This window comes from Solanum verrucosum, unplaced genomic scaffold (genome assembly GCF_900185275.1).
Source record: "Solanum verrucosum unplaced genomic scaffold, falcon-dt-bn FXZP01000252.1, whole genome shotgun sequence".
NCBI classification, from domain to species: domain Eukaryota; kingdom Viridiplantae; phylum Streptophyta; class Magnoliopsida; order Solanales; family Solanaceae; genus Solanum; species Solanum verrucosum.
In genome coordinates this window covers 7,769,889-7,794,102 of record NW_026019988.1, presented here as the reverse complement: position 1 = coordinate 7,794,102, position 24,214 = coordinate 7,769,889, and the positions used below count along the sequence as shown (strand labels likewise).

At 32.8% G+C, this 24,214-nt stretch overlaps 3 protein-coding genes across 3 annotated transcripts in view; 2 read left to right on the top strand and 1 right to left on the bottom strand.

Moving 5' to 3' along the window:
• LOC125819047 (IAA-alanine resistance protein 1) overlaps positions 1 to 24,214 on the bottom strand; it is a 63,904-nt gene that overhangs the window by 11,751 nt on the left and 27,939 nt on the right. The gene's annotated exons all lie outside the window — the stretch shown is intronic.
• LOC125819050 (zeatin O-xylosyltransferase-like) lies at positions 2,123 to 3,669 on the top strand. The gene has a single exon (XM_049498564.1). It carries the CDS (start codon positions 2,162 to 2,164, stop codon positions 3,665 to 3,667), a length of 1,506 nt encoding a protein of 501 aa, XP_049354521.1. The 5' UTR covers positions 2,123 to 2,161; the 3' UTR covers positions 3,668 to 3,669.
• On the top strand, positions 16,189 to 17,547 carry LOC125819059 (zeatin O-glucosyltransferase-like). The gene has a single exon (XM_049498570.1). It carries the CDS (start codon positions 16,240 to 16,242, stop codon positions 17,542 to 17,544), a length of 1,305 nt encoding a protein of 434 aa, XP_049354527.1. The 5' UTR covers positions 16,189 to 16,239; the 3' UTR covers positions 17,545 to 17,547.

Sequence of the window (24,214 nt, the reverse complement as noted above, 5' to 3'; positions counted from 1 at the left end):
TATACCAAAAGTTTAGTAAGTTACTATTTTCATTTCACATCAGGTAATCTTAATGATTATATCAACAACAACAGCAAATTCAATGTAATTCCACAAGTCGTTTTTGATTAACCCTCGACTAGAGGTGGAGCCAGGATTTGATGTTTATGGGTTCTAAATTCTAAAATAGAACAACATATTAGACTAATATAACAATCGTTAAATTACAAATATATATATTACAAACATATCATTAAAATTGCACTCGACAAGTTGTTATGCTTTGAAAATAGAAATGATGCATCATTTGGTACACTTTCAAATACTTCATTTATTAATATGAAGATTTGAGTTATTTATTTTAAAGTTCTAAAATATTTTATGCTAAAAGGTAGATAAGTGTTATATTTTAGTATAACTTTTGAACAATTTTTTTCTATAATCTCAATATTATTTTAAGTAAAATTAAAATGATTAAATTCACCATTAATATTGTTGGGATCTAAAGGGAAGGTTTTACTTGCTTCACCCTTGAGCCACTCTTGCCTTGCAGTTGAAGTTCCGAGAAGCAAACAATAACTTAATTAATATAATCAATTATTAATACGTGGAACAATCTTAAAATCAAAGATTAAAACTAAGATCTTTGAATAAATTGTTATACAATGTAAAGACAAATTAAAAAAAAAAACAGAGAAAAGGGAGAGCCGAGGAGGAACTGAAAAGAGTAAATAGTACTTACCAGGGCATAGGTCTGCACTTTGACAACAAGCAGTAGCAATGAAGTGGGTAGTAAAAATTAGAACCCTAACTTTAATTTTTTTTTTTTTTTGGGTTTAACGTTTTATTGAATGCTCCAAAAGAAATCAATAGTGAGATGTTGTTTTAGAGTATGACACTATATTTTTGTTACTTACAATTATCTATTTTGAAATTAATAGTCAGATGTTGTTTTGGAGTATTACACTACTTTTTTAATATTTTCAATTATCAATTTTCTATTTTATTGTTTGAAAAAGAATTTAGAAAAAAAATCTATATAGGAAAAATTGAATTAAAGGAGGGTAAAAGATAGGCACAAAGCACATTTTTAATTCAAAATAAAAAAATCCAGAAAAATTGAATTAAATAAAAATATAAATTGCTGCCAGTGGGGCTCAAACCCCCAGCCAAAGAAACAAAGCTGCCCGCACTTACCACTACGCCACACATCTTAGTTTGATGTGGGTTCACATGCAAAATTTAAATATATTTGTACATGATTTTTTAGTATGTTTATAGGGTCTACGTAAAAGTCAGTGGGTTCGTCTGAACCCCCATATAACACTGCAACTTCCCCCCTGCCCTCGACGGCAATCTCCTCCTTTATCCGGATTTGGAACTGACAATGTGAACGAACTCACATACAAACTCATATAGGTGGAGTTAAATTCCATGTTAAACATATCAAATTCCATTAATATAGTTTCAAGAAAAATACTAAGTAGAGATAAGATCTGCATATTTTGTTTGATATATTTGGGAAGTGCACCATCATAATGTATGACTTGGAACATGTTATCAAATGCTAAAGTATCCATTTTCTCTAAAGCTAGGCCATCTCAATCAGCTTCTACAATTTGTCTGTCTAATTTCTTCTTATGGTCTCATTGTTTACTATGTTGGCTTAGCCAACTACAACCATCAGGCCATGGTTCGAGCCAACGCCTTAAATCCTTCGGACATAGCTAAGATCCCCTTGATTTGGGACACTTGTATGCATCTTCGCGAGTCCATTGCTTCCTTCTTTAGGGACATTTTGTCTCAAGCAAGACGAGTTGTTGTCGTTCCTGATTTTTTTAATGTCCTATAATGATCAGGATATCTCTTCCTTTCACACAAGCAAACATTTCAAAGGTCTGAATTTGCTCTTATCCTCTTATCTTCACACATTTTCAAAGGTTTGGATTTCCTATTCTATCCTATTACATACATACATACTCACTCACACGCTGACACATGATTCGAGTAATTCAAAGGGATTTTGATTGAATTTGCTATAATTTGAGCGAAAATGGCGTGTTTCTGCTAACCTTTGTTCAATCTACAAACACTTCAAGAACATCTTTTATAGATGGTTAATCAAAATTTCCAAGTCTTACATATGTTTACTTCTGTTCAGTTCTCATAGAAATACAAAAGGATGAATATAGATAAGCTTGCTTCTACCATGACACAAGCTCAACTAGGAGATCACAGGGAGGATCCAACACAAGTACAAAACTCCGCTTCCATGTGTAGCGATGAGAATTTACTAAACCATGAATTTAGCAAACTGAAACAAGATGAAGTAGCTATAGTTATGGTTCCATTTCCAGCTCAAGGACATCTTAACCAACTTCTCCAACTTTCATGTTTAATCTCCTCCTATGGTCTTCCTGTCTACTATGTTGGCTCGGCCACACATAATCGTCAAGCCAGGATTCGAGCCAACGCCTTAAATCCTTCAGAACTTGCCAAAGTCCACTTCCATGACATCCCAACTCCTGAATTTGCCTCACCATCACCTGATTTTAATGCCTTGAGCAAATTCCCATCACATCTTCAACCATCATGGAATGCCTCTATGCTTCTTCGCGAGCCCATTGCTTCTTTCTTACGCGATATTTCATCAAAATCAAGACGAGTCATTGTTGTTCATGATCCTTTAATGTCCTATAATGTTCACGATGTTTCTTCTTTACCCAATGCTGAATCCTATATGTTTAATTGCATATCAGCTTTAACTTCCTACAGTTTGATAAGCTTATTTTTTGGGATGTCTGACCAACATGAAGAAGAATCGCTTAAAAAGCTACCCTCCCTTGAAGGAATTATGACAGATGAAATCAGGGACTTATCAGCTTCTCAGCAACGCTATCTAGATATTCGATCCGGTGATCTTAATAATACAAGCAGAGTAATTGAAGGCAAGTATCTTGATTTGCTGGCACAAGCAGAACTTAATATGAACAAGAAACAATGGGCAATTGGACCTATTCTGCCTACTAAATTCGATCATATCTCGAATAGGGAGAATATATGTTTGGATTGGCTTAACAAACAACCTCCAAGATCAGTACTTTATATATCTTTTGGAACAACAACTTCATTTTCCGATAGAGAAATCAAGGAGCTCGCGATGGGATTAGAACAAAGCAAACAGAAGTTCATATGGGTGTTGAGAGATGCCGATAGAGGAGATATCTTTAAAGGGGAAGATAGAAGAGTTGAGCTGCCAGAAGGGTTTGAGGAGAGATTAAAAGATGTAGGCTTAGTGGTAAGAGAATGGGCACCACAACCAGAAATATTGGCTCATTCGTCTACAGGCGGGTTCATGAGTCATTGTGGATGGAATTCATGCATAGAGAGTATTACTATGGGAGTGCCTATAGCTGCTTGGCCTATGCACTCTGATCAACCAAGAAATGGTTTCTTGGTGACAGAAGTGCTAAAAATAGGCCTGATTGTGAGGGAGTGGGGGAAACGCGAGGAGTTGGTGAATGCATCCACCATTGAGAATGTTGTGAGGAAGTTGATGGCATCAGAAGAAGGAAATGTGATTAGAAAAAGAGCAGAAGAATTGGGAGAAGCTGTAAGGCAGTCCACAGAGAAAGGGGGTACTTCTCGAATAGAGTTGGATTCTTTCATCGCGCATATCACAAGATAGACTTGTTTGTGTTTTGTTTAACTAGAATTGAGTCCACCAATTGTGGATGTATGCCTTTTGTTTAATTAAGTACTTGTTTGTGTTTACTTTTGTTCAATTTATAAGCATTTCAATAACAACCTTTATGGATGGTATATCACTTTCCAAGTCCATCTTCTGTTTACTTTTGTTCATTCTCATAGACTTCAGAGTCATTACCTTGAAGAAATACAAAAAAGTTGATTATATAAGCTTTTAATGTACCATGACAAATGCTCAATGAGGAGACAGGGAGGATACGACAGAAGAACGAAATTCTCTTTTTATTCTTCCTTGTGTAGCTGTGAGAATTTACCAAACCATGAACTTAACAGGTTGAAACAAGATGAAGTAGCTATCTACCTTTATGGGGTAGATAGGTTGTTTTCAATTGACCCTTGACAACCTTCCTCCTTTATCTGTATGTGGAACTGCCAATGTGAATGAACACATATAGGTGGAGTTTAATTCCATATTAAGTAATCAGGTCAGGCTTAGTCAACTACAACAATCAGGTCAGGGTTCGAGCCAACGCCTTAAATCCTTCAGACATAGCCAAGATTCACTTTCATGACCTCCCAAGGATTTGGGAAATCTTGGCTTATTCGTCAACAGGCGGGTTCATGACTCACTATGGATGACATTCTTGTTTAGAGAGCATTAGTATGGGAGTGTCAATAGCAGCTTGGCCCTATGCAATTTGACCAACCAAAAAATGGTTTTTTGTAAGGTAACATGATTAAAGTTTTGTATTTAATAATATATCATGAACACAATGTTTTATCAATTAACAGGATACATATTTACAAAACACTTACATTTAAATAATATCTATTTATCTATACTATATTAAAAGCGCTTAGAAATGTTGTTTGAATTTGCCCTTTATTCAAAAGATCCTACCATATACAAAAATATTTAAAATGTTCTTAAATTAATGATATTAATGTGACATAACACTAAACTATTCATAAAAAAAAGTTAGGTAGTATTATTTATAATTACATCATATTTGTTTAATGAGGTACAAAAATGTTATTAGAAACCAATTTTAATAGTATGGGAAAAGATGGTATTACAAAATTTAATATTCGTATTTTATAATTACACTAACTTTTCAATATATAGTGAGTATATGTTGCTGCTCACTAAGGACGGAGCTGTATTCAGGATTTCGATAAAATGGATGTACGGTTATGAAAAAATGTATCTTAAATATAAATTTGATCAATTGGACTTTTTGGTTCTTAATATGAACCATTAGATTATAAAAATTATAGGTCCAAAATATATATAATAATTTTAAAACACACATTTCATTTAATTATATAAAATATTCTAGTGCTAAAAATTTTAGGAACTTTTAATGTTACACACTTGAAAATTTTGAAAACTTGAAGGAAAAAACAAAAGAAAAAATAGTTGAAACACCAAAAGTGTAACTGATAACCACTTAGAGAGGTGTTACTCAAAAAGATGAGATAGATAAAAGATTTAAATTATTATTCTCACTTAGAGAGGTGCACCCACTCATCATCGTATTATTATATGATACTTTGAACGTGGCTTCACAAAATTAAATTTAAATATTTTAAAAAAAAGATAACACTACTATATATGAGAGAGGGGAGCATGAGTTCACGTGAACCCACGACACCCCCTCTAGATACGCCCCTGACTAAGGATATGGCCTTAGATAAGAGGGTACAAAGGTTGCGGATTGGGGTAAAATGTTAGTAGGTATAGTAAAACCTTTCTAAATTAATATAGGTGAGATCATGGAATATTATTATTTTGTAGAGATACTATTTAATCGATAAATTAATATTTATTGATTTAAAAAGTGTGTCGACACCGAAAAAATTGTTCAGGGATGAAATCTCAAAGAATCCACTTGTGAAAACGTCGTTCATAAACTTGAGGTCATGATTAAAGATCTCGGTTACTGCAATAAAATGGATGTTACATGTCCAGAGGTCCAGAGCTTAGAACAAATTATTGCTATCATTAGAAAAATAATATTGTTGATAAAGTTGAAGATGATACAATATCTTTGCAATCCATTACGGGTAAGGAAACACTTGAATCTAGAACTCTTCACAATTTTATGGCATAATTAGAAAAGACAACACCGAAATTTTTGGATGCAATAAGAAAAGTTAGAGATGAGCTTCTACTAGATTTAAATTTTAACAAAAAAGAACAAAATATAATCACATTTCACTGAGTTTTCTCAGACATATTTGTACTTTTAAAGAATTATTAATTTATAATATTAATGGGACCATATATTTATATAGGGATCTTCAGAAAATTTTATTATCTTATTATCTTATCGAAATGAGTGATTTTTTCCATTGGCCCAAATCCGGATCAGAGGAAATTATTATCTTAGAGAGATTATTAATTAACCGAGTATTAATTTAGTGAGGTTTTACTGTAGTTGATATTTTTGCGCTTAATTTTCAACATGAGATAGTCCAAAGCACCATGCATGTATGCCGTAGTATTAGTGTTATTCATGTATGGTCGTTTGGTAGGCCGCATTAAAACAAATAGTTCATGTATTATGTATGGTATTATTTAGTACTATGTTTGGTAGGAAATTGGGTCTATGTATAACTAATCCATGGACTACTTATATCTTCTATATGGTATTATAGGATGTATTTCTAATAGGGATAAGAGTCAGAAAAATACCCCAACTTTGGTCGAATTTGCTGTTGCGATACTAAACTTTCATGAGGACCTATTACCTCCCTAGACTATTTAATACCGTATTTTAAACATATATATTTGCCCACGTGGACATAAAAAATAATACAAAATTATAAATAGTAATGTGACCACGTGGACACATATATACCTTTAAAATACACTATTAAATAGTTCAAGGGGTAAAAAATACAGTATTAAATAGTCTAGGGAGATAATAGGTCTTCATTAAAGTTTAGTATCGCAACAGCAAATCCAACCAAAGTTGAGGTATTTTTAAGACCCTTATCCCTTTCTAATACCTTCCATTTGGAGGTATTAGTAATACATGAGATATAATACCATGTGATAAGTCTATGTAAAGACAAAAATATCCCTCAAATCATTTTAATTATTTTGTTTATTTTCTTGATTTTATGTTTTATATTTGTACTAGTAAATTTATTTAAATAAATTAGTTGTTGACACCCAATTTTGGACCTCCACTATATAAATTAATCATTTCGAGCTTCTTCAATTTCAAACGATTTAAAATAATTAGTTTTATAAAATTTCAAAAAAATAAAATAAAATAAAATAATAATAATAATAATAATAATATAGTTTGCAAGTTATTTTAACTAGTTTTGCGAACAGTTCAAGTTTACTCATCGAAACTCAACCACCTACCGTCCCCAAATGAATGGAGCAGTAGAGGCCGCTAATAAGAACATAAAGAAGATTTTGAGGAAAATGATTGATAATCGCAGAGGTTGGCATGAGATGCTGCCATATGCTTTGTTGGGTTACCAAACGACTGTCAGGACGTCAGTTGAAGCTACTCAATATTTGCTGGTATATGGAACAGAAGCAGTCATACCTGCAGAGGTTGAAATACCTACATTGAGAATCATCCAAGAAGCTGAATTGAGTGATGGTGAATGGGTTCGCAAGCAGATTGACCAGCTAACATTGATTGATGAGAAGAGAATGATTGTCGTTTGTCATGGTCAACTTTATCGACAGAGAATGATTCGTGCTTTCCACAAGAAAGTAAGAGCCAGGATATTTGAAGTCGGTCAGCTGGTCCTTAAACGCATTTTCCCTCACCAAACTAAGTACAAAGGGAAATTTGCACCAAATTGGCAAAGACCCTATATGGTTCGCAAAGTGTTATCTGGAGGTGCTTTAGTCCTGTCAGAGATGGATGGCACCGAATGGCCGAAACCAATCAACTCAGATGCTGTCAAGAGATACTATGTGTGAAGTTTCAGTTTGTATTTTCTTGTCATTCCCTTGTAATTATTCTATTCGCTTGTAATTGTTTTGTTTAGAATCTATCCCTATGTAATGAACTACGTCTGACCTGAATTTTCAAGAATGAGATACGTAGGCGGCCTATGTCGGTCTCGGTCACCCCTTTATCCCCTTTTAATAGTTTTCTTTGTATCTGAACTACGTTTGACCTGAATTCTCAAGAATGAGTTACGTAGGCGATCTATATCGGCCTCTGTCGGTTTCTTTGTAATTTTCTTATTTTTGTTAATCCTCGAGAAAGGGAACTATGTTTGACCTGATTCTTGCCTCAATGGGATACGTAGGCGCCACAAGGGCTCGGTCATATCTCCCGTAAAATTTCTATTTTTTCTCTTTACGATAGAAACTAGGATAAAATTTTTGAGAGAGACTAAAAATTTCTTAGGAAGAAGATCTTTTCAACAAACCAAGACTGAAGTTACTTTGAGATCTGCAGTTGGGATAGGATTTTTGAGAAGATCTCAAAAATTTCGTGATTTGCTCACCAACAGTTCGAGATAATCCAAGATAGTTAACTGGGACATAAATTTTGAGGATGGCTGCAAAATTTCAACAGGGTTTATCGGCAATTTAGAGCAACTTTGAATACTTCCCAGCAAGTAATCAGATAGATCTCGAGACATCACCTCCAAATGACCTTCATTAAGCTTGACGTGACATGACACTTGGCAGTGACTCTTTCCAAACATTACTTTTGAAAATCTATTTTCCTTAAAAGCTTTTCATTCATGTTCTAATTATTTTACATAAACATATTTTGTCTTATCTATCAAGACGCAGGAGATCGGAGAAATCAATCGAAGATAGCAAGACAAGGAGCAGACAACCGCAGAGATCGACACAGATCAGTTCATTTTAAACTAACAATTTTTATATGGATGCAGGAAATATTTTATGCTGCTTATATCAAAAATTTTGGAACATGAATAACATTATTTCATTTAATTCCCAACAAAGCGAAGATCATAATGAATATTGCAACTATGTTCAGAGATGGAACAAACGAAAATCACGAAGAGAGCAATATTATTATTTTCCAGCAACTAGAGATACCTGGAAGACGTTTATCTGCATTATATTATCAGATATAATAATATTCTTACCCTAAAGGTTATTTATATTGTATTGTTGAATGAAACGATACCACTACTCGGAGAGTCATTTATATCGTATTATCAAATAAGATGATACCACTACTCCGAGGGTCATTTTTATTTATATTGTTGGTTGAGACAATACCTCCATCCAAAAGATACCCAGAAGATCACATATGTTGCTCGATGAAGCATTATCTTCATTTGGTATCAGAAAGGCATCATCAAAAGATTCATGCATTGCGGGAAAAATGTCATGCATTGCAGGAAAAATGTCATGCATAGCAGGAGGAAGAAGGGCATGCATAGAAAGAGGAAAAAGTCATGTATGACAAGAGAAAGATTCATGCATAGCAAAAGAATATTCATGCATAGCAAGAGAAAGATTCGTGCATCGCGGAAAAGATCTCATGCATCGCGAGAAAAGATCCACGTATTGCGGGAGAACATTCATGCATTGCAAGAGAACATTCATGTATCGCGAGAAAAGAGATTCATGCATTACAAGAGAAGATTCATGCATCGCGGGAAAAAGATTCATGCATCGAGTGAAATGAATTCATACATCGCAAGAGAAGGATTCATGCATAGCAAGAGAAGGAGTTATGCATCTCAAGAGAAAGATTTACTCATCACAGGAGAATCTACATCAAATCCATCATTTTTCTTTGCAAAGACGACATCAAGAGAACTATCAACATATTACATCAGCCTATTTTATTACTTTGACATCAAAGGAAGAGTACATTGAAGAATTATATTACAAATATGAGATACAAACTTTATTTTCTTTACGTCAAACTGGAGGAAGTTGATGTCAAACGTCCAAGGAGAACAATTAAGAGTCAGAACGGTGCAGAAGGCATCAAAGAGGATGCAGCACAACGTGGAACTTTTTCTTAGCAGCGAACTGGGACATAGTTCAAAGAGGAGTGTTAAATTCTTAGGACGCGAACTGAAGAGCAACTTCCACCACAATCAAACCACACCCCTATCAGAAGGCACATGGGTTTTTCTTTAGGTTTATCAGTTTCGATTTCGCATCCGAAAATTTTGATTTTTCACCAGAAGCAACTTTCCAATCTGAGTGACAATGCATCAAGAGCTTTGGAAATTATGTCAGTGTGAGTTCTTATTTATGAGTGTGAAGCATGCCACATTCATGGCTAAGAGGTTGCAAACCTCTTTTTCATACTCGACTTACTTTGTCAGTTTTCCGGAACCAAAGGTGATCTAGCATAATAAATCTCCTTTTCAACCGATCGAGTTGAACTACAAGCAGCCTGATTCCCTAAGTTGAGGGATATGTAGGCGGGATCAGTGTTGAAAACTCGGTTGTATTCCAATATTCGCTCTTAAATCTTATTCTCGAGCATCCCAATCTCTTCATAATCCGACATCGGAATAGCTTTTGATTTCTTTCAAAATCGTGTGTCGAATCAAGTATATCGAACTACAAATGACCTGAATTCTCATATAACCTGAGATATGTAGGAAACCCGATTCCAAGGTTCGGCCATAATTCTTAAAGTCTGTACCAAATCCCTTTTTGAAAAGATGAAGATGTGGTCGGCCAAAATTGGATTTGTCAATTTCATTTGCCTCGAGTTTCTTTCATCAATCCAAGTCAAACGAGGGACAGTTGTTGACACCCAATTTTGGACCTCCACTATATAAATTATTCATTTCAAGCTTCTTCAATTTCAAACGATTTAAAATAATTAGTTTTATAAAATTTCAAAAAAATAAAATAAAATAATAATAATAATAATATAGTTTGCAAGTTATTTTAACTAGTTTTGTCACATTTTATAATTTTTAGATAATATATATGTTTTACATAATTATGTATATAATTATTATATTTTATGATTATTCGAAAATCGTCTCAAAAAGATTTTAGTTTTAGTTAAATATTTTTTCAATTAGTTTGGTAATAGTTTATATTTTCAAATTAATTAGTTTATAATTAAGTTAATTATTTCATTTTGTTAAGATTAAGAAGCTCATTAATTAATTTATATTAATTTGTCCTATATAAAATCTAGCCGAATTCTCTAAAATAACTCAATATGGCTAAATTATAAAATCCAAGTTGGTTATAATTGTAATTCAATTGGCCACGTTTTTGTCCCCAATTTTGGGTCAATTTCTTCCAGCCAGGACTTGGTCCAAATTCCCTTCCCAATAATACATACAATACAAGCAGTCCATTCCCTTCAATAAAAAATAAAAAATATTAAGCTAGTATGATAAAATTCCTAGTCTGTTGATGTGAATTCCATGGTTTAGTTGAGGTCTGTTGATGATGCTACAGGCCTTTATTTAGAAGAGTTAGTTTGGTTAAGTGAAGTATGTTAGTTCGAGTAAGTTTCCGATCGATTACATGCTAGAAAATATATTTACTTGATATATATTCATGTTGAATGATCCTATTAATTAGTTTACAGTTAAAATTTGTTCTTAGTTGCTCCTTGCTTAACTGATCATAGTCGATTATGTATGTTTGGAAAGGGTCGAGTTATTTCTCCCAGATCTATTTCTAACTTGATCATACCCATTTTGTTTACTCTTGACATCGTCGTATAATGTATCTTCCAAATTTGTATAGTATAAGTGATGGATGAAAGTCGTGTGTTGATCCATTCATTTATGATAGCATCTTATTTATACACTTGGTTTATTTAGTTTTGGTTGGAATTTTCATGAATGAATGGATTTTATGGGTTCCTAGTTTGGTTATTATAATTGGGTGGGGTCAATATAGCATATACTTGTCTTTCTCTGGTTGTTTTGAAGTGTGATGAATATCCTCTCCTTCATTTTTTTTTGTTGTTATTTTTTATTCATTTTGTGGGTCATATACTTATGTTGCCAGCTATTATGTTAATCTGGGTTCCCAATAATCAGTGTATTCTTTTAATTACCTCTTTAAAGTTATTAACACTCAGTATGTCCCTGTACGGATTACTTTAATAGGATTATATGTTTTATTTTTATTATATTTATATTGAGTTGGATAATGTATTAATTCCTTGCCTTACTTTGTTTGCATGTGAAATTCCTCTCGAGTCCATTATGGACTTCTTTGCCCCTCCCTTGCACCTCGAATTGAGTCATGGACTCAACTCTTCCATCGAGTCATCCTTTCTTTCATTTGGGTCATTGGAAATTGAAGAACAGGCCTATGAATTGGATGTACATGTGTACGGAGCTGATATATGGGACTGCATGTACTTGTATACATCTAGTGTATACGAAAATGGGGAAATGGGCCTAAATGCTCTAAATTTCAGCTTTATATTTTGTTATTTTGGGCCTAAGCCTTCGTCACTTTATTTATTATTATCTTGTTAGAATTTAGGACAGGTGAAAGATGGGCCTAAGGCCCACAGAAATAAAATTCAATTTAGTCTAGGACAGGTACAAAGGTGGCAAAAGTTGGGCCTTTGGCCCAAACCGAAAATAGGCCCAAGTACTGGTCCAGGTGGACAGGAAACCAGATTCGGGCCCCAATTTCGCTCTTTACTTCATCATTTTATATTTGTTTACCTGTTATTACTTGTTAATCTTAAGGTTACTACAGTTTAACTTCCCGAACGATAGCCATTCTGAACCGATTTTCTAAAAAAATTAATAAAAATTAACTAATTAAGAACTCGTTTTTCTCTGATTAATAAATAAATAAATAAATATATATATAATATAATTTTGCAAACTATTGCACTTAGATATAGCGTCTTAATATTTTCTCAAATTTTCCCTTAGAATGGTCCTAACTATAAAATTGCTCAATTTAAGTTAAGTCAAACGAATTTAGCCAAATAGTTAATTGTCGGATAACCGTGTATTAGCGGACATTTCGGGTGCTTTCAAACCCTTCCTGAAATGCTAATACGAACCCCCGAACTCCTTTGAATATTTTCATTAGATTTCTGTTTTAATCTTTTGAAATAGTAGTTTTCTTGATTTTTCTTAAAAATTAAGTGGAGACTCTTAAAATCAGTCTAAATATATTTTTAAATAAATATTAGCTTACAAATTATTTAGAGAGAGTTGTTTGTTACTAAATAAATTCAATACAAAGAAATACAATATTTGAAATGTGAGTTATTTAATATTAACTAATTAAAAAGACAAATATATCACCACATGACATTATATATATATATATATATATATATATATATATACGTTTTTCTAATTATTTGTATTTTGAACAATTTATAAATTGAATACATATTAAAATTACAACTTGCAATTTTTATGTGTAAACTATTCTTTATAGTCTTTTCAATTTTAAAAGCTGATAGTTTATCTTTTTAAAAAAATTGAAAATTGACATTTTGTAAGTGATCAATTTACTAAGATGAATTATTTATCCTCAAATAATTTAAGTGAAAAAAAAGGCAAACATGACAACAAAATTGTACTTCTCATAACTAGTTAGAAGGCCATAAAAAAATAATATTGTCCGGCAATTATTTACCTTAACCCAATTGCATAATAATTTAAGGGTATAGTTGGAAAGAAGTTTTTTATAAAGTTTTAATCCAAACACAAGATGAGGTGGGAAACAATGAACCAAACACTTAATAAAAATAATTTCTGCTTTACTAATCCCTGCATTACTAATCCCATCATTATTAATCCCTGCATTATTAATCTTTGTACCAAACGACTCCGTAGTGTCTTGCTCTTCGACATTTGTTACCATATGTCGTTGTTACAATTTTTTTAAAATTATTCTTGTGCGTTGATTTCGTATTAATTGTCTGGTTTACTTTTTTAGCAATATTTTCTAATTCGTAATTATTTTTATTTTACTACTTAGTAGAAGAGTCTACAAGCAGGCATGTCTTTATCAACATGCCTTCTTGTATGACAAGGGCATTTTCGTAACTTACTACTTTTTCTTTCCTTAAGCCTTTGTATCTTCTTGCTTTAAGATTGTACATTTTCTTTGTTGGACCCAAAAACCAATCAATATTTATCAATTGACTTATATGTCCAATCAAAATATTCTTCTCTTGAATTCTATTATATATAGTAATAAAAATAAAATAAAAAAACAAAATTAGAATGTGTCAGCTTTACTAGTCCATATGACAATGTCCCCCACAAACAGCTTTATCCAAATCCAAATAATAATAATAAAGTAGAATTGACATGCCACCAGATTATAAATGATGTGCTGATTGAAATAAAATATTAAACGTGTAACAATTTATCAGCCATTTATCAATGAGGTGCGTGAAAATTGATTGAAATAAATATTAACGGTTGTTTGATACAAAAATGAATAATGCAGGGATTATTATTATTGAAATTAATAATGCAGTGATTAATAATACAGAAATTAGTAATACAGAGTTTATTTTTACCAAGTGTTTGGTTCATTAGTTCCAACTTCATTTTGGAATTGGGTTAAAACTTTATAAAATAATAACTCCTTTCCAATTATATCCTTGAATTATTATGTAATTAGGTTAAGGTAAATAATAGTCGGACAATATTATTTTTTATGGCCTTCTAACTAGCTATGAGAAGAACAATTTTGTTGTCATGTTTGCCTTTTTTTTCACTTAAATTATTTGAGGATAATAATTGTCATCTTAGTAAATTGATTACTTACAAAATGTCAATTTTTATTTTTTTTTTAAAAAAAGATAAACTATCAACTTTTAAAATTGAAAAGACGTAAACAATAGTAAAACTGAATAAATCATCTACATTTACACATAAAAATTGCAAGTTGTAGTTTTATTATGTATACAATTTTATAAATTGTTCAAATACAAATAATTAGAAACCACACAAATATTGCCCTTTTAATTAGTTAATGTTAAGCAACTCACATTTTAAATTTTGTATTAATTTGTGTTGGATTTATGTAGTAACAAATAACTTTCTCTAAATAATTTGTAAGCTAATTTATTTAAATAAATTTACTAGTACAAACATAAAACATAAAATCAAGAAAATAAATAAAATAATTAAAATGATTTGAGAGATATTTTTATCTTTACATATACTTATCCCATGGTATTATATCTAATGTATTACTAATACCTCCAAATGGAAGGTATTAGTAATACACCCTATAATATCATGTAGGAGGTATAACTAATCCATGAATTAGTTATACATATGCCCAAATTCCTACCAAACATAGTACTAAATAATATCATACATAATATATTGATTATTTATTTTAATGCGGCCTACCAAACGACCCCTAAACGTGTAGCAATTTCCTATTTTTAATTTGCTTGAAATAGATTTAATGTTATGATCCTATTATTATTAGGAATGTAGGATAATATGTATTCTGCAATGAATTTAGTCCTAATAGAAAAATGTTTTGTTTAATCGTAATATAAATTTACATTTATATCTTATAGTAATTTTTCATATGGAGGAAAATTTTGAACTTAAAAAGGACAAATAAGTCAATCAACTTTTTAAATGATATTTTGCTAAAATAAGCTTTTAGTCTTTTCATGTGAACATTCATGCAGAACTACAAAACATGTACACCACATATTTTTTTTTGCCACGTCTCCAAATCTTTGTAGTAGTACGGAGTATGTTGTATACCCTAGATCCAATAATTCAAAAATAATACTCCCTCCGTCCCATTTTATGTGGCAACATTTGACCGGACACGGAGTTTAAGAAATAAATAAAGACTTTGAAATGTTTATCAAATTGCCCTTTAAAAAGTAGATTCACTTTTCTCTCTCCTCATAAATGTATTGGAGTATTATTTTAAGATTAAGTGGGACCAACAAGGGTAAAAGAGGAATTGTACCTTTAAATACTTACCATATTAGGAAATGTGACATTCTTTTTGGGACTAACCAAAAAGGAAATGGTGCCACATAAAATGGGACGGAGGGAGTACTCTTTATGTGACACTTTTCAAATTTTGAGATTCAAACAAGTTTATCTTTGATTGTAACTTTTTCATTTATCTTTTAATTATTTTAATTTGTCAATTATTGTGACTTATAGTACTTTTTACTTAATTTACAAATATAAATTTCATTTCAAAAAAATAGAAAAGCGTAAATTTTTTATCAAACTTAATTTGTTTGACTCTCGAAAAATGAAAAGCGCCACATAAATTGGGACAACCTCTTACATACATACACACAGTAGCGGACCCATAATTGTTTTTAAGGGTGTCGACGATTGTAGTAAGAAAATGAGAATAATTATGAAGCTGGTAGGACTTGAACATACAACCTCAAAGAATTTTATGACGCCTTTACCAACTAGTATATATACACACACACTCACTTCAACAACTTCTACAAAAGATTGAACAAACTTCAAAGTTGTTTTACCTTGTATATTTGAATATTGATAGCCCTGCTTCTAGCCATGACACAAGTAGAAAACCATGAATTTAGCAAACTGAAACAAGATGAAGTAGCTATAGTTATGGTTCCATTTCCATCTCAAGGCCATCTTAACCAACTTCTCCAACTTTCATGTTTAATCTCCTCCTATCAACTTCCTGTCTACTATGTTGGATTGGCAACACATAATCATCAAGCCAGGATTCAAGCTAACACATTAAATCCTTCAAACATAGCCAAACTTCACTTCCATGACCTTCCAAATCCTGAACTAATATCCTCATCAAATCTTGAGACAGTATGGGATGTTTCTATGCTTCTTCGCGATCCCATTGCTTCTTTCATACGCAATATTTCATCAAAAGTAAGACGAGTCATCGTTGTTCATGATCCTATGATGTCTTACAATGTTCAAGATGTTTCTTCTTTGCTCAATGCTGAATCCTATATATTTAACTGCATTTCAGTTTTCTCATGCTATATTATGATGTGCTTATTTTTAAAGATTTCTGGCCAACCTGAAGAAGAATTGCTTAAAAAGCTACACTCCTTTGAAGGAGTTACAACAGATGAAGCTATGGACTTATCAGATTCTCAACATCCATATATGGATATTAGATTAGGTGATATCCATAATACAAGTAAAGTAATTGAAAGCAAGTATATTGATTTGATGGAACAAGCAGAAATTAGTCTGAACAAGAAACAATGGGCAATTGGACCTATTCTGCCTACTAAATTCGATTACATCTCGAATATATGTTTGGATTGGCTGAACAAACAACCTCCAAGATCAGTTCTTTATGTATCTTTTGGAACAACAACTTCATTTTCTGATAGACAAATCAAGGAGCTCGCGATGGGATTAGAGCAGAGTAAACAGAGGTTTATATGGGCGCTGAGAGATGCCGATAGAGGAGATATCTTTAAAGGGGAAGCTAGAAAAGTTGAATTGCCTGAAGGATTTGAGGAAAGAGTAAAAGAGGTCGGGTTAGTGGTAAGAGAATGGGCACCACAACCAGAAATCTTGGCTCATTTGTCTACAGGCGGGTTCATGAGTCATTGTGATTGGAACTCTTGCTTAGAGAGTATTACTATGGGAGTGTCTATAGCTGCTTGGCCTATACACACTGATCAACCAATAAATGGTTTCTTGGTGACGGAAATATTGAAAATAGGCCTGCTTGTTAGAGATTGGGGGAAACGCGAGGAGGTAGTAAGTGCATCCAATATTAAGAATGTCGTGAGGAAGTTGATGGCATCAGAAGAAGGTGACCTGATTAGAAAGAGAGCAGAAGAATTGGGAGAAGCTGTAAGACAGTCCACAGAGAAAGGGGGTGTTTCTCAAATAGAGTTGGATTCTTTCATCGCGCATATCACAAGATAGACTTGGTTTCTTTCTAGCTCTTTCTACTTTGAATTTCACTTTTCAAGCAGTTTGGTTACTTTACTGTTTTCTTTTAACTTGTTATTTATCAGCTTCTTGGCTCAGACTAATATATATATATATATATATATATATATATGCTACCTTGTATTTCTTTGATCTTTGAATGTTCTGTATCTGAAATTTTTTATCAGCTTCTTGGCTCAGACTATATTTCTTTTAGCTAGCATATGAGACGATAGAAATAACAACTATATATATTTATTTTTTTTAAAATTTAGAAATAACAACTATATAACTGCAAGCATAAAGATATTCAATCACTGCCTATCTTTTCTAAAATCTCGCCATTGGCTGCAAAGACAAACTGCAATTGCTTATTAATGTACAATATTGTATCAGAAGATTGCATTTAGTTCAAGTCAAGTATGAAAAGTGGAAAGAAACAATTTGACAGCAATTACATTTAAGAAACCTTATCTTGACAAAGTAGTTATTTGTGTTTTGGTTGGTGCCTCACAGCATGTTATGCTGAAGGAAAGGTTTACAGGACCCTCTAAATTCTGAATAAAATTATTATTTTCCAGTATTTGTTTTAGTAATCCTAACAAGAAATACACTTTACTGAATCTCAGCATGGCAAAATATGGAACAGCAAATTATGGGGCATGTATTGATTCTACCTTCCGTAGAATAGCTCTTCCATTTGGTTTATCCCCATTGGGAGAGTCAGCAGACACTTCATCCACTCCATCCTTCTCGTGAGACAGTTCCTGGAGATTCTCATCAGCATCATTATCATCCTTCAATTTTGTGTAGTGCATATGATGATGATGGTGGTGACCATGACTCCGTTCATTGACTCATCCAGAAAAATCTTCAACATACCTCACAAGCTTCACAACAATAAGAAAGAGCACAATTCCAGCTGCCAAAACAAGAGTATAATGAAACATTCAGCAGTTAAGTCAATGATCAAGCCAGGATTCAAGCTAACACATTAAATCCTTCAAACATGATATTTTAAATCCTTCATATCCTTTTACATTTGCTGTCATGTCATCCTCAGTAAGCACCATGAAGCTCACACTGGAGAACATCTGGCAAATTAAAAGGCAGAACATGATATTTTAAATCATAAATAAGCGTTTTCTTCCTTTGGAATATTTGAATGCTACAAATTCTGATATTTCCTATTTTGTGATAATGGAGCAAAACCTCCCCAGTATGTTTCATGCAAAAGTAAACATACAAATTTCACAAAATGAATGATGAAATTTAAAAGCAGAATCATGTCCAAGAAACTTGCCCAAAATGGACAATCCAACAGAAAGATCCTCCAATGAATGGGCGTGTGAATGACCAGAGTGATCATGAAGATGGTCATCATGTGAGTGGGATTGTCCACCACCTAAAAGAAGTAATCTGTTTGGTAAAATTATTCAATGCCACAAATAGTTAAAGGCAACAATATTTGGGTTTAGAAGATAGACACCATATATGTCTGATATATCACCTTCCTTCTCTAAGACGAATAACTATATTCTAATAGCATCTTTATGGATATTTTCTTCTTGAGAAAGTAGCATCTTTAAGGATATGCATACCTACTAATTAGATTATTATTGCCTCCGTCCCAATTCATTTGCTATATTTTGACTGGACATTCTCGAAAGAAAGAAGATATTTGGCACATCGAATAAAATACTGAATTTGGGATAGTTTGATAGGTCATGAGTTTAAGAAAGAAAGAAAACTCTTTGACGAATTGGATAAATATTCATATGAAACCAAAGGCAGCCTTTTACAAAACAGGTTTCTCAATATAGAAAAGTCCCCATCTTATTAGAACGGACATAAAAGGAAATAGTGCCAAACAAATTGGGACAGAGAATTATTTTTTCCCAGAAAATGATGTTGAAACTGACTTACAGTCTTAGCTCAGAAGAAAAAAATTGCAGCTAAGCCACATGCATCAGCACAACATTAGGACAAAGACAAGAGCACAAGCACAACAAAGTTATTCAATCTCTCCAGCATGAACTAGACAAGTGAATTGAGAGTAGTGAAAAGTGGAAAGGGGAGTTACCCAGGCACTCAGGGGAAGCAAGTTAAGCAAACCTGCCTTTGATGGTGTAAGCTAGTGAGTTTTAGTGGGCTGGCGGCTTCATGGTTAGACATCTAAGAAGCATGCCTGATGTAAAGACATCTCGCTTATGTCATTTTAACAGTTATTAAAGCTAAGTAAACCAAATTATGACGGAGTAGAGCTAACAGTTTATGGTATTTAAAGGTAAGTGAGCCAAAAAGCAATATGCAATGTTACCTCTTCATTAATTTAAGATTTAGGGTGTGTTTGGTATGAAGGAAAATGTTTTTATAGAAAATGTTTTCCTGAAAAACAAGTTGATTTTTGACTTATTTTCTCATGTTTGGTTGGTGAGTAGAAAATATTTTTCAAAAAAGATTTTTAGTGTTTGATTTATGAATGATTTTTTTTTTTTTGAGAAATATCTTTTATTTTTACTAGGGTAGAAAATAATTTTTGAAATTGAAAATATTTTTTAAAAACAAACTTAAATTTTTTTGGGGGTGGGGTGGGGGGGCGGGGTAGGGGTGGGTTGAGGGTAGGGGTTGAAAATATTTTTTAAAAATAAACTTAAATTTTTTTTGGGGGATGGGGGCTGGTAGGGGGTGGGTGGGGGGGTCGAGGGTTGGGGTGAAAAAATAAAATTTTGAAGTTGAAAATATTTTTTAAAAACAAACTTAAAATTTTTTTTGGGGGTGGTGGGGGGAGGGTGCTGGTAGGGGGTGGGTGGGGTGGGGGTGAAAAAAATGAAATTTTGAAATTGAAAATATTTTTGAAAAACAAACTTAAAATTATTTTTGGGTGGTGGTGGGGGGGGGGGTTGGTAGGGTGGTGGAAGGTCGAGGGTAGGGGTGAAAAAATGAAATTTTGAAATTGAAAATATTTTTTTAAAAACAAACTTAAATTTTTTATTTTTGGGGGGGGGGGGGGGGGCTGGTAGGGAGTGAGTGGGTGGGGGTTGAGGGTAGGGGTGAAAAAATGAAAATTTTGAAATTGAAAATATTTTTAAAAACAAACTTAATTTTTTTTTGGGGGGTGGGGGGCTGGGTAGGAAGTGGGTGGGGGGTCAAGGGTAGGGTGAAAAAATGAAATTTTGAAGTTGAAAATATTTTTTAAAACAAACTTAAATTATTATTTTTTTTTTGGGGGGGGGGGGACTGGTAGGGGTGGGGTGGGTGGGGGGTTGGGTAGGAGGTGCGTGAGGGGGGGTCCAGGTAGGGTGAAAAAATGAAATTTTGAAATTGAAAATATTTTTTAAAAAACAAACTTAAATTATTTTTTTTGGGGTAGGGGTGGCGAGTAGGGGGTGGGTGAGTTGGGGGAGGGGGGAGGGGGGAATCGAGTGTAGGGGTGAAAAAATTAAATTTTGAAGTAGAAAATATTTTTTAAAACAAACTCAATTTTTTTTTTTGGGGAGGGGGGGGCGCAGGCCGGGGAGAGGGTGTGGGTGATCGAGGATCGGGATGAAAAAATAAAAAATTGAAGTTGAAAATATTTTCTAAAAACAATAGAAAAAATTGATAGAGGGGGGAGGGGGGCAAGGGTAGTGGGTGGGGGTAAAAAATAAAAAATTGAAATTAGAAATATCTTTTAAAAATAATTTTTAATATTTTTTGGGGAGGGGGTGGGGGTAGGGGTAGGGGTGAGGGTGGGTAAAAAATTGAATTTAAAAACAAGCTTTAAATTTATTTATTTTTTTGGGGGGTTGGTTGGGGGGCTTTTGAGGGTAGGGACAAAATAAATTGATTTTTTCAACAATTTTTTTTTTTAATTGGAAGTTGGAAGAGAGTTTTGGAAAATGTTTTCCTAAAATTTTGAAGGGAAGTCATTTTCCTTAAATTTGAGGAAAATGAGTTGATTTGAAAAATATTTTCCAAAACATTTAACCCAACCAAACATGAGAAAACCGGAAAATGTTTTCCTTCATACCAAATGCACCCTAAGAATCGTACCAAAAGCATGTGGCAATTGGTGAAGGAAAGTATCCCCAGCATGGCTCCTCCCTGTATAAGTCATGAGGTCGGGCAAGAATGAGTAAACTTTCACCCTAGTAAATAATTTTAGAAACAATAGTCCAATAACTGTACTAAGCATATACAAATGAATTAGTATAATTTCAAATCGGAAACAGAATTCATTTAGTAGGCAGCATTCATATGAATGGTAAGACAGATATCCTGATAAATTTAAGGATCAATTTCAGATATATGGAAAATAATAATGCAAATAAAACTAAAAATTGCCAGCATATTGTTCAATTATAACAAATAAGTTAATTCACAAGCAGAAGATCGTCTATTCAAAATTAACAAACATAATAATCCTTTTAGACCTTCCTCCAATAGAATTTCTATAACCATTTCACTAACTGAAGCCATTTGTTACATTACTAACAATTAATACTGGATGGAAGGAATATGAGCAACAGGAGCACCTTTCTGATTACCATGGCTTCTGGTTATTTAAGAAAGTGATTTTGAAACAATTGATCATTTTACAGAAGTTCTCTTCGGATGTAACTTACAGTAAACTATTCAAGGAGACATATAAAAGTAAGAACTTCGTTAAAGCTGTTAAAATTATGAAGAAAAATAAGTTGCAAATGGAAAAAAGAAAAGCAACTTCTAATATAATAGGAAATAGACCTTTCTATCTATGCAATCACAACTTGTTCTAATTGTTAAGTTAATCAATGTACTTTCTCACATTCGATCTTCATATGGCTTATTGGTTCTTTTGGTCTTTTGGGCCTCAGTTGGTTAACAATCTCAGTCAACAGTGGGCTGAAGTATTATCATATAATATTATAAGTGGGAAGCTCCAACAATTAAAGTTGGATTACCATTATACCCTCAAGCTAAAATTATTTTTATAAATATTTTATTTATTAAAAAATAAACTTATATTATAATAAATATTATTAGAACATTAAATATTTAGAATGAATTATTTAGTTGAGAAACTAAATTTATTGTAGTCTTTTCAATTTTCCGGAGTTACTTTTCCGTGTAATACTTATTGTGAATATATACAATATATTATGCTAGAGTAAAAGAACTTCAAAACAATCATTTAAATATCTTAATTATAATATTAAATGTGCTTTTAAGTGTTTTCATTTCAATTTTTAATGATGACTGAAACGTCGTATATCTCAATGACTCAATGCGTCTAGAGGAATAAAATGGTGTTAAACTCTATTTTGCTGTGCATTAAATTTTTCCTTTCTCTTTTGTTATTAATTTTCTATTATTTATTTGATATTCAAAAAATCATGAATGTCGCTTTATATATCTTTGTTATTAATTTTCTATTATTTATTTAATATTTTAAAAGAACCCTGAATGTCTCTTTATATTTTTCTACTATATTTTCTTTATTTCTTTATTAATTTGGTTTCAAGAAGCTCAAAAGTCATGTTTTTTGGTTGACGGTGTATTTCAAGTAAAATATTGGTTTCGCTCACAAATGTTCAACTTTCATAAATCTTTTCCAAGCTGAAGTTAATGTGCGAACACAATTTCACCTCCCACAAGCATTTTTTCAACTTGAATACAGAGAAACAGAATAATTTGAACAAACCACAGAAGATATTCAGGAACTTTAACAATAAGAGATCATTCTCACCCCAAATAACGCCAAAGAATCTACAACTGCTTTTGAGGGCTTCCCGTGTACTGCAGGAGATAAAACATTTGGATTCCATGAGTTGAAAAGAAATTGCAAACGAAGATAGGAATTGAATCCTAAAGAAGAAGGCATAAACATAATTATAAGAATTTGAGCTACTTACTAAATATTAAAGGCAAAAGAATCAGGCAGATAAGGGAAGCCAAGCTCACCAATAGTGAGCAACCCATTGCATTGACCCATAGACCTGTCAATGAAACCAGAGAAAAGCTCTCAGTGACAACTAAAGACACCCATCCCAGAGATCTATCAAAATGGGTCCCATATGTTGTGTGCCATTAAGAAGGTTTTTCATATATATAAAAAAAAAATGAGTATAATTATGAAGCTGATAGGACTTGAACACACCACCTCAAAGAATTTTACACGCCTTTAACCACTAGTATATATATACACACTCACTTCAAGAACATCTTCTATAAAAGATTGAATAAACTTCAAAGTTGTTACCTCCCTGCTTCTACCATGACACAAGTAGAAAACCATGAATTTAGCAAACTGAAACAAGATGAAGTAGCTATAGTTATGGTTCCATTTCCATCCCAAACAGGCGTGCCATAAATCATTTGACTTCAATAAGTAAACAGAAGCAGAATTCTTATTAATTCTGTCAATAACCATTACATTCAGTTTGAAGAGGCCCTCAGTGAGGTAGCCCTTTCCTAAGAACATTTCATTCTTACTTCTTACAGCTTTGTTACTAACTAGGACACACTTAAACCCGTTCTTAACGAGCAGTGCAGCAAAAACTAAATTCTCCCTAATAGTAGGACCGTACAGAACGTTGTTCAGAGTCAATACCTTGCCGGATGTCATCTTCAACATAACTTTCCCAGTTCCTGCAATCCTTGTTGGTGTTGTGTTCCCAATGAACAAATCTTTGTCGAACTC